The 12359-nt window shown below is 39.2% G+C and overlaps 1 protein-coding gene across 1 annotated transcript in view; it reads left to right on the plus strand.

Annotated features, from left to right (window-relative positions):
* atm (ATM serine/threonine kinase) overlaps window positions 1-12359 on the plus strand; it is a 183993-nt gene that overhangs the window by 113821 nt on the left and 57813 nt on the right. The window contains 6 exon segments of the mRNA XM_033023432.1: window positions 368-620; window positions 5703-5821; window positions 6384-6510; window positions 9449-9648; window positions 10494-10668; window positions 11949-12113. Coding sequence (XP_032879323.1) covers window positions 368-620; window positions 5703-5821; window positions 6384-6510; window positions 9449-9648; window positions 10494-10668; window positions 11949-12113 — 1039 coding nt within the window.

A 12359-nucleotide genomic window follows, 5' to 3' on the forward strand; every position in this document is an offset into this window, starting at 1 on the left:
CGGGTTCCTATTAAATCCTTTCCCTCCTCACCTCACCCTTCTGATCTTACAGCTGAGAGAGATTGAAGTAAAAGTGTAGTCTGAGTTTGATACTGCATCCATCTGGTTTTCCATCTGTGTTGTGTAACTGTACTGCACCTTCTGTGAGAATAACAGCATAAACTGAGAATTTAAGATATTTCTCAATGAATATGCTTCACTTTTCAGCACCAAAATTCTGTTACAAAGTACTAAATAAATATACTCGGATCATATAGTTGTTCAGAATAATTTAAATGATTAAATTATTATTTTGATAGCTACTGATTTGGAACAACAGTTGTAATTGATTCTCTTTATTAACTATTTTTGTTGGTTTCTGTTTTAGGTCCTATTACAAAGTACTTATCCCCCACCTGATGGTTACTGGGAACATAAAGGAAGTGAAATCAATTGCTGCGCACATTAACAGACAGTGGAAAGAATTGCTTGTTGATTGCCTTCCAAAGATAATGGTTAATATTCTGCCTTTCCTTGCATATCAAGAAAATAATGGATCTGATAATGTTTTTGCACAACGGAGAGAAAATGCATTCAAGGTGTATGACATGCTGAAAGAAGCTGATTGCCTGGGGAAGCAGGTGAGATATACTGCCATTTTGTTGTACAGTTTTTAATTACTTCTGCTTCTAGTATTTTTATTTTTTATAGAAAGCGAGAAAAAGAGAGGGTAGAAAGTTACAAATAAGAAAGAAAGCAAAAAAAAAAAAAAAAACAAGAAACAACACAACAGAAAAACAAGGGAGGTGGAATGGGTTACCTGTAATAAATCAATGGAGATAGGTTCGTAGGTTATAAAGTATAGAGTATAGTTTTTCATCTGTTCCTGAGTTCAAGTTTCAGCTGGGTCCTCGTGCTGTGCCAATCTATCCCTTCAGATAGTTAATGAATGGAGCCCAAATTTTATGGAAAAGATCTTGTTTGTCCATTAAGACAAGTCTAATTCTTTCTAAGTATAGGGTCTCCGACATTTCCGTAGTCCACATTTTAATTGTGGGGGTTGTAGGGCCTTTCCAAAATTTTAATATTAATTTTTTTCCGGTTATTATACTGTAATTGAGGAAGTTTCTTTGGTTTGTTGTGAGTGTTAAGCTTTGTTCTGATATTCCAAGTATTATTAATTTTGTGTCTGGGTCCAGTTTTGTATTAATAACTTCTGAAGTTATTTCAAAAATATCTGTCCAGAAATGTTTAAGTTTTATACAGTTTGCAAACGTATGTGTTAAATTAGCCTCTAAATGTAGACATTTATCACAAATAGGAGAGATTTGTGGGAAGATTCTATTTAGTTTTATTTTAGAGAAGTGTAGTCTATGTAAGACCTTGAATTGTATTAAAGTATGTCTGGCATTTAATGAACATTGATGTATTTGTTGTAAACTTTCGTCCCACATATCTTTCGTGATAGGATGACCTATTTCATTTTCCCATTTGTATCTATATGGTTCGGTCGGTGGTACCTCGTTATTTAGTAAGGTGTTATAAATATAAGCTATTAGTTTTTCAGTATTAGGATGCTTGTTCAGACATTCATCAAGAATTTCTGATTCCCTATTCCTGTAAACTTGTGTATTAGATTTAACATAATCTCTAATTTGTAGATATCTGAAGAAATTATTTGAGTGCTGTCCATAATTCAGTTGTAACTCTTGGAATGAAAGAAAAGTACCTTTCCCATAAAGATGTCCTATATTTTTGATTCCATTATTTTTCCATTGTGTGAAACCTTTGTCCATAAAGGATGATTTGAATAAAGGATTATTTACAATGGGAAGGCAGAGTGGTATATTATTCAATTTTAAATCTTTTTTTATTTGTTTCCAAATTCGTATTCCACTATGTATTATGGGGTTTTCTTTGTAGGTTTTTTTGTGCAGTTTTGTGGGGGCAAATATGATCGGTCCAATTTCAAAAGGTAGACAGTCTTCCTTTTCTATCATTAGCCAATCTGGTTGTTGGTCCATCTCTTCCAGCCAAAAATTCATGTTTTTAATATGGACTGCCCAAAAATAAAATAAGAAATTTGGCAAAGCCAGACCTCCATTTATCTTTGATTTACATAAATGTTTTTTACTTATTCTATGATTCTTATAATCCCAGACAAAACTTGTAACAATGGAGTCGACTTTTTTGAAAAAAGTTTTTGGGATATATATCGGAATTAATTGAAGTAGGTACAGCAGTTGCGGTAAAAAAATCATTTTTATAGCATTAATTCTCCCAAGCATTGAAATGGGGAGTGTTTTCCAGTATTGAATATTCTTATGTAGTTTATTCAGTAAGGGTGGGAAATTTAGTTTAAATAAAGAGGTATATGTCTTAGTTACATAGATTCCTAAGTATTTAAATTTATCTTTAACTATTTTAAAAGGGGATTGTTGTATTGTATGTAAATTGAATTTTGTTATTGGCATGATTTCGCTTTTATTCCAATTGATTCTATATCCCGAAAACTGACCAAATTGAGTTATTAGATTTAATAGGTTTGGAATACTAGTTTCTAATTTTGTAATATATATTAGTATATCATCTGCATATAAGGAGATTTTATTCCTTGTGTCTCTAGTATTGTATCCAAATATTCCTGGATGGTTTCTAACGCTTTCTGCTAGGGGTTCGATTGCAAGAGCAAATAATAGTGGGGATAGTGAGCATCCTTGTCTACAGCCTCTAGAGAGATTAAATTTAGTTGATAACATTGTGTTTGTTAATATTCTAGCTGTTGGGTTAGAATATAACAATTTAACCCATGTACAGTACTTCTCTCCTAGTTGAAATTTTTCCATCACCGAAAATAAATATGGCCATTCTACCTGGTCAAATGCTTTTTCAGCATCTAACGAGATAATTGCTAGCTCTGCGTTAGGGATTCTATTGGAGTATATAATATTAAATAATCTTCTCAGATTAAAAAATGAATACCGGTTGGGGATAAACCCTGTTTGGTCAGGATGTATTAATTTACTGATCACTAAGCTCAATCTATTAGATAGAATCTTAGTTAATATTTTCTGATCAGTATTTAAAAGGGCTATAGCTCTGTATGAACCTGGGTCTTCAAGATCCTTGTCCGTTTTTGGTATAAGTATGATTGTTGATTCATTTAGAGTTCCTGGGAGTTTCTGTTGAGTATATGCGTATTTGTACATTGTCTGTAGGCGTGGGGAAAGCAAATCATAAATTTTTTAATAAAATTCCGAATTTAGACCATCGGGTCCTGCCGCCTTTCCGTTTTTTTAAGGACTTTATTGATTCTTCAATGTCTTTTATCGTAATTTCAGCCCCTAGCAATTCTCTCTCTTTCTGATCTAGACACGCAAACTTACAATTCTGTAAAAATGTTTCCATTCCCGTTGATTGTTCTGTTATTTTAGATGAAAACAATTTTTGGTAGTATTGTAGAAATCTATCATTAATATCTTTAGGCAGTGTTAATGTTTCTCCCTTATCTGTTCTAATTTTGTATATTGTTTTTTCCCCGTCCAATTTGCGAAGTTGACGCGCTAATAGTTTTTGTGGTTTGTCACCAAATTCAAAATTTAATTGTTGTTGTACAGTTTTTGATGTATTTTACTAATACTAGAGCCCTACGGTGAGTTATTATGCTACCACGGACAAAAATCATATAACAAGGGATTAGTTTAGTTTATTGTCACGATTAGTTTATTTCATACTTTACGTGAAAGCGTGCTCCAGAGCTATCTGTATCTCTGCCAAACTCCTGCCATTACAGATACAGCAATGGCACCAATCAAACAATGCAGAAGAGAGTCAAGGTACATCCACTCCATGAAGAGCAGAACACATCGAATCTGGCTAATTATCATCCAATCCTCTCTAAAAGTGGTGGAAGATGTCATTGACAGTTCTATAGTAATTCAGTAAAGCACAGGAACGGACACTTTGGCCCACAATGTTTGTGCCCGACATGATGACATGAAGCTGAACTGATCTCATATGCCCACAAGTGATTCATATCTCTCAATTTCCCACAGATCCATGTGCCTATCAAAAGCTTCTTAAATGCCACTGTCGCATCTGCTCCCACCATCACCCCAGGCAATGCGTTCTGGGCTTTTATTTTCCTGTGTGTGTAAAAAAAAAAACATCCCGGAAATCTCGATTAAAACCTTTTCCCCCTCTCACCTTACAGCTATGCCCTCTAGTGTTGGACATTTCCAACCTGGGGAAAAAAGGTTCTGATTGTCTACCCTATCTATGCCTCTCATAATATATACCTATCAAATCTCTTGTCAATCTTTGATGTTCCAGAGAAAACAATCCCAAGTCTATCCAACCTCCCCTGGAGCTGAAACTCCATAATCCAGGCAGCGTTCTGGTAAACCTCTGCAAAGCGTCCACATCTTTCTTGTAATAGGATGACCAGAACTGCTCGCAATACTCCAAATATGACCTAACCAAAGCCCTATAGAGCTGCATTGACTTCCTGACCCTTATGTTCAATGACCCAAGCAATGCAGGCAAGCATACTATATTTACTCGCCAATAATCTCACTAATACTGAGTTTGAGTTTCACCTGGATCACTTGACTTTAGACCTATTGCAGTTTTGATCCAAATATGGGCCAAAGAGCTGAATCCCAGAAGTAAGTTGAGAGGGGCAGCCTCCAACAGCAGGATAGCTGTTGATAAAATGAATCCCAATGGGCATCAAGTGGCTGGTTGCGGAATTGTGATGCAACATTTTAATTTCCTTTCTAGCCTTGCTGATAAAGGTAATCTTGAAGTAATCATAGATATACACAAAATATGGAATCAAGGGATATGGGGAGAAATTAGAAATGGGGTACGGATTTTGGATGATTAGCCATGATCATGTTAAATGGCGGTGCTGGCTCGATGGGCCGAATGACCTACTTCACCTATTTTCTATGTTTCAAAAGGTGGGAGTAACTCAGCGGGTCAGGTGGCATCTTTAGGGAAAAGGAATGGGTGAGAGACCCTTTGGGTCGAGAACCTTCTTCAGACTGAGATACAGGGGTGAGAGAAACTAGAGGTATGAAAAGGTACAGAACGGATTGATGCCGAACCCAAAGAACCCACAATGGCCCATTGTTGGCTGTGGAGGAGGTGATAACGAGGAGATACGAACAGTAAAACTAGCAGGATGAGTAAGGTGGGGGGGTTTGAGATAGAGGGAATGCAAGGGTTACTTGAAATTGGAGAAATCAATACTCGTACCTCTGGGTTATAAGCTGCACAAGTGAAATATGAGGTGCTGTTCCTCCAATTTGAGTGTGGCATCACTCTGACAGTGGAGAAAGCCAAGGACAGAAAGGTCAGTATGGGAGTGGGAAGGGGAGTTAAAATGTTTGGTAACTGGAAGATTGCGTAGGCCAAGGCGGACACAGTAACTTTGCCTCTCCCTTTTACTCTCCAGTTAAAATTTGGATATCACCCAGCAATATGTACCCTGTTATTATTGTGACTCCAATAGACAATGTAAACTCTGGTGCATTTCAGTTACATGCAATCTGAAGTCAGTATATTGATACGGTCCTATTGTAATTTATCAAAAAAGATAAGAAATATTTCAGAAACAATGATGGTATTGAATGCATTTTTTTTTCAAAGCTTTAAAAATTAGGATGTTTATAATATTTAACATTAGTGTTTCTCTTTTCCTTTTTTAAAAAAAAAAGCAAATTGACCATTTGAGCCTCAACAACTTGCCAGAGATTGTTGTTGAGGTGCTCAATACCCTGTATGATCTTCCTAACCAAGATGTAGCGAATGGTGGAGAGCTGGGGATGTTTGTTGGGTAAGGAAACTAAAGTACATTTGAATCTTTTTTCTACTGATAAGACATAATGGGCAATGATTTGCTTGTAACAATACTGTTACAAACCTTGTGGAAAGTGTAATTATTTTTTAAGCAAGCTTATTGTAATTGCAATTTTGTTTTATTTTGCCACATTAAGAAATATGTTTTAACCTAGTACCTTTACTGCATAAGCAACAAAATCTATTGAGTAAAGTATTAATTTATATATGTTTAAACAAGGTTGTTTAATTCCATTTGTGTGTTTATATTTAAATAGATCTTTTGAATTTGTATGAGGAAAAAAAGCAATCCAATTAATTGTATCCATTATCCCTTGAATATTTTTTATCCAACTGGAGATCAAATCTGTAAATAGTGTGAATTGTGCAGCATTAATTTCAAAGTAAAGAGATAGATATGACTTGTCATTTTACTAGGAAATGAATCAGATAGTTATTGTGATCCATCGTGGAATCTTTTCCAGAATTTTGTATGATGAAATAATAGTTGTATTTTTCTGCCTAAGTCGAAAGCTGTTCTATTTCCCTCTTTTATTCAGGGCAATGGATCCTGCTCCTAACCCACCACATTTTCCTTCCTACATTATCAAAGCTACTCTGGAATATATTGGAAGCTGCCATAAAGAGAAGTTCAAATCACTTGTGGCAGCACTTTCAAAAAACCCTGTAAGTTCCTTCTTGTATCCACTTTCTGTGTTTGCATTTGTGAACTTGCTAATAAATCCAGCTTTTTAATTGTTTTAGCTGATTGGAGGGTGGGAGTGGATGTAACATTCTTCACAGTAATACGCCTCCTTGGTGCATGCACTACAAAAGAGCTTAAGAACTATTGGTGTACAGATAAGGCTCTGGAAATCCAGAGACTGGCAGACTCGCGTGACACCAGAGGCGTCTTCAGCGCTACTGAGGCCATCTATGGCCAAGCTACCGCAGCTTAACCCCCCTGCGCTCAAAAGACGGACAAGAACTGCTGAAGGACAATTAGTCCATTAACCCCCGATGCAAAGACCACTTCCAGGAACTCCTCAACCGTGACAGCACAACGGAACCAGTCATTACCCACCGCATCCCCCAGAGTCCCATCAGAGAAGACATGGAAGAACCTCCCACTATGACAGAGGTTCAAAATGCCATCAAGAGCTTTAAGAACAACAAGGCCACCAGTCCAGATGGGATCCCAGCTGAGATCTTAAAGGAAGGTGGACCGGAGCTCCTGTACCACATCCACGCCCTACTCCTCAAGGTCTGGGAAAAAGAAGAACTTCCCTCAGAACTCCGGGATGCTCTAATAGTGACCATTTTTAAGAAGGGGACAAGGCAGAATGTGGAAACTACAGGGGCATCTCGCTCCTGTCAACAACAGGCAAAGTCCTTGCTCGTGTCCTCGCAAACCGACTTCTACCACTGTCTGCGGAGGTACTCCCAGAATCACAATGTGGCTTCCACCCATCCAGAGATACAGCAGACACGATATTCACAGCACGCTAACTCCAGGAAAAATGCCGTGAACAAAGGCAGCCTTTGTACATGGCCTTCGTAGACCTGACAAAGTCTCGGTAGACCGCCAGGCTCGGTAGACCGCCAGTCTCGGTAGACCGCCAGGCTCTTTGGAGCATACTATCAAGGTACGGTTGTCACGACAAGTACCTCAGAATATTGAGGTTTCTACATGATGGCATGTCGGTCACAGTGCTCAGCAACTTCGGCTCTGACTCCGAGCCCTTCAATGTGGAAACGGGGGTCAAACAGGGATGCATCATCGCACCCACCCTGTTTGTCGACTTCATTGCTGCCATACTTCACCTCATTGGTGAAGAGCTGCCACAGGGGATCCCAATCCTCTACAGAACTGACTGTGGGCTCTTGAATCTTATTAGGTTGAAGGCCAAGAGCAAAGTCAGTAACACCATCGTGGAGCTTCAGTAGTATGCGGACAACTGTGCCATTGCAGCACACTGCAGAAGACCTCCAGGACATCCTGAATGCCTTTGCCAAGGCATACAGAGCTTTGGGCCAAGCCTTAAATATCAAGAAGACCCAGGTCCTACATCAACCTCCACCCAACCAGCCGTCTACCCAGTCCACTATAAAAGTGGATGACACCACTCTTGAAAACGTTGACCACTTCCCCTACCTTGGCAGCATTCTTTCCTCAAAAGCTGACATCGACTCTGAGGTCAACCATGGGCTGAGTTGTGCCAGCGGAGCCTACGCCAGACTCAGGAAAAGAGTTTTTGAAGACCGAGACCTAAAGGCTCAAACAAAACTGCTGGTCTACTGAGCCGTTGTCCTCTCCACCCTGTTGTATGGAGCAGAGTCATTGACCACCTACAGCAGGCACCTGAGAGCCCCTGAACAATACCATCAAAGATCCTTACAAAAGATTCAGAGGATCAGCTGGGAGGATAAACGCACCAAATCAGCGTTTTGGAGGAAGGCAACATGACCAGCATCACCACCACCACAATAATGCGGCACCAACTTCAATGGGCTGGCCATGTCATCCGCCTGTCCAACACACTATGCCTCCCTAAACAGATCCTGTACTCTCAATTGAAGGATGGCCGGTGAACCCCCGGCGGGCCAAAGAAACGCTTCAAGGAAAACATCAAGAACAGTCTGAAGAAATTCCACATCACATCGAGCAACTGGGAGCACATTGCACTGGACAGGCGCTCCTGGAGGAAATCCATGCAGGAAGGAGCTGCACGTCACGAAATGGAACTATGCCGTGTCGCAGAGACAAAGCAACAGCACCGTAAGGAGAGAGAGAAAGGGACTCGACGACTACCACCACCAGTCTCCACTGCCCATGTTGCACCAAGGTGTGTGGATCGCGGAACGGCCTCTACAGACATCAGCAGACCCACAAGTTGACGACCCTATGGAGAGGAGAGGAGAGGACAGTCATACTCGCTTTGAGTGACCACTGATAATGATGATGACAAAATTATCAAGAATTCAGAATATTCCTTTGCGTGAGAAGACGAATTCCTCCTAGCTGGATTTACAGTACATACGTAGAGTGATCTAACAAATATTTTTGTGAAAACTGGGAAATGCCAGATTATAACTGAACAAGACACAAAATGCTGGAGTAACTCAGCAGGTCAGGCAGCATCTCTGGAGAAAAGGTATAGATGATGTTTCGGGTCGAGACCCTTTAGCCTCTAAAGAAGGCTCTCAACCTGAAATGTTACCTATTCCTTCTGTTTCCTCCCACAATTCAAAGACATGCAGTTTTGTAGGTTAATTGGCTTGGTATAAATGTAAAATTGTCCCTAGTGTGTGTAGGATAGTGTGCGGGGACGCTGTTCGGCGCAAACTCGGTGAGTCGAAGGGCCTGTTTCAACACTGTAACTCTAAGCAAAAATTACAACAGAGGATTTTTAAAGAGATATCATATTTTACTGTCATTATTTATTAATAGCAAACTTTCTTATTGGTTAATTTTTACAATGTGTTATGTTGGATTTATTTTTCTTATCTCTGCTTTAACTCATTGCAACTCTTTGTCTTTCAAATGTATAATACTGAAAATCTCACCAAATCTTTTTAAGAACCCATGTATAATTAAATCTGTTGGAACTTGTGTTGTAAACAGGATTCAATACAAAAGATCTTGCTGGCAATTTGTAAGAAGGCAGCAGACAGTACCAGTGCTTATGAAAAGCATAGAATTCTGATGATGTATCGATTGTTTGTAAATTTGCTACTGAAAGAGATTATGGGCGGACTGGGAAGATTGTGGGCATTTGTTCTCCGTGACGTCATCTATAGTCTGATTCACCACATCAATAGTCGGTCAGTTCTTTTCTTATTGATAGTTTATTTCAAGTTTGCTTACAATTAATTATTGATCATTGTATGTCTTGGGATACATCTCTTGTAATTGCAAATGTGGTCTGCACTTTCCAAATAAGCTTACTTCTTTTAAAAAAAAAAAAAAGATTTAAAACAATTTGCTCAGGCCTCTGATACCAAAGTTAAGCTCATGAATTCTCCTATAGATCTTGCATGTGTTTCTGCAATAGCTCACCACAGCTCTGTGCCTTTCAAGCATATGTTACTTACAGAATGTAAATGACTTTAACGGTCGCGGGACATTCCAGTGCCCGCCAGGGGCTCCAACTTTGTGACATTTAGACCGGGAGCGGGGCCGTACATCGCCCGGCGCAGCCTAAAATGGCCGTGGGACTTAGCATTGCCCGCCTGGGGCTTCAACATCGGGCTTCAACATCGGGAGAAAAATGGAGAGCAGGGGAGAGAAAGGACTTTGCCTTCCATCACAGTGAGGAGGAGGTTCACTGTGATGGATGTTTGTGTGAATTAAATTGGTTGTGTGTCTAGTAGGAATCGTTTTTGTTTGTATGGCTGTAGTTTCGTTTGAGCCTCACTGAGGTTCAAATAAGAATAAATATTGTATTGTATTGTAAAACATGATATGCTATTATGTTGGTGAATGGGCCACTCTTGCAAAACAATTTGATTTCCATTAGCTTCGATGAATACAAAATTATTAGGCAGGCAGTATAGTGGCTCGCTGATGTCCGAATTAGCAGGGTTTCTTGGAAGACCAAAATCTCCAACACCTTATATTTCCACATCATTGTTTCAGATTGTGCATTGTATTTTTTTTTTCTTTATAGGCCAGCACACATGGATGATGTATCCACACGCAGTTTTTCTCTGTGCTGTGATCTCTTGAATGCCACTTGTAAAACTGCTGTAGAACATTGTGGGGATGCACTGGAAAATCATCTTCACGTCATTGTGGGTACATTAACACCATTGGTCCAGGAACAGCCAGAGATCCGTCAACAGGTAAGACATTGATGTGCAATAACGATTCTGTTGGCTTCTTTGTTCTAAATTTTATTGGATTAATTATATATGTTTTCAAACTTAGCAAGAAAATGTTAAACACTTACTACAAAATTGAACTTGTATGCTACTTTTAATGTGGAATAATATCCCATGATATATCAAAGACACAATCAAAAAGTCAATAGCTGGTTGAAAAACATCTGTAACCCTAAGCTTTTAATAGGCTGGGTTAGGTCTTTAGTGGGAAGCAAAGGGATAGTTATTTATAGAGGTTTATCTGAAGATTCAGACTGACACGGCTGAAAGGAAGTCACTAATTATGAGTCCAAAGGAAGCTGGGATTCTGATACACGGCGATAAGAATTATAAGAGAGTAACTGCAGATGCTGGTTTAAATCGAAGGGAGACACAAAATGCTGGAGTAACTCAGCGGGACAGGCAGCATCTCTGGAGAGAAGGAATGGGTACTGTTTCGGGGTCTCGTCACCCATTCCTTCTCTCCAGAGATGCTGCCTGTCCCGCTGAATTACTCCAGCATTTTGTATCTGCCTATAAGAATTGTAAATTGGTGGGGTCAAGGGACCATAAGACATAGGAGCAGCATTAGGCCATTAAAAAGGTCATAAGTGATAGGAGTAGAATTAGGCCATTCAGCCCATCAAATCTACACCACCATTCAAACATGGCCGATCTATTTTTCCCTGTCAACCTCATTCTTCTGCCTTCTCCCCGTAACCTTTGGCATCCGTACTAATCAAGAACCTGTCAATATCCGCCAATGGACCAAATGACTTGTCCTCCACTATCGTCTGTGCCAATGACTTCCACAGATTCGCCACCTTCTGGCTAAAGAAATTCCTTCTCATCTCCATTCTAAATGTACATCTTGTTATTCTGAGGTTGTGCCCTCTGGTCCTAGACTCTCCTATTACTGGAAACATCCTCTCCACATCCACTCCATCTAGGCCTTTCATTATTCGGTAGGTTTCAATGCGATTTCCCGCTCTTCCATCAAAACTCCAGCGAATACAGGCTCAGACCCCCCCCCAAATGTGCCTCATACATTAACATGGAGTAACTCAGTGGGTTAGGCAGCATCTCTGGAGTATACAAATAGGGTAGAAGTTATTTTAAAGTTCAACTTCGTAGGAGCTGAACATCATGCATATAATTATTCCCATGCTGCTTCATAAATGTTTTAAGATTCTTTGTGATTGTTATTCTCAATTTTAATTGTGATATAAACAATTAGTGATTTATAGTTGTAATTCTTCCAGGCCCTTACGTTGTTGAAGTATCTAGTGATTTCTAATCGAGACAATAAAAACCTATACCATGCAATTAGGCGGTTGGATCCATTCCCCGATCTTCCTGAATTCAAAGAGCTGCGTCTTATCCAGGAGAAAATCAAGTATAGTAAGAAAAGGTTCACATTATTGGAGGTAAAAATATTTGTTTTAATGTATGCCATGCCTTTTATGCTTTTCATGCTTTTTATTTTGTGAATATACTTTTAAAGCTCATAAATGCAGCTTTTAACTTTACATGAAGTATCACATTACTATCATTAATCAAAAAAACCTTATAACTGGGTAAAGGTTTAATGCTCAGGTAGAAGGCAGACTCCAAGAATTCAATGTAAAGTTACGAAGAAAAGTAAGACACAAAATGCTGGAGTAACTCAGCGG

The sequence above is a fragment of the Amblyraja radiata genome, chromosome 6, assembly GCF_010909765.2.
Source record: "Amblyraja radiata isolate CabotCenter1 chromosome 6, sAmbRad1.1.pri, whole genome shotgun sequence".
NCBI classification, from domain to species: domain Eukaryota; kingdom Metazoa; phylum Chordata; class Chondrichthyes; order Rajiformes; family Rajidae; genus Amblyraja; species Amblyraja radiata.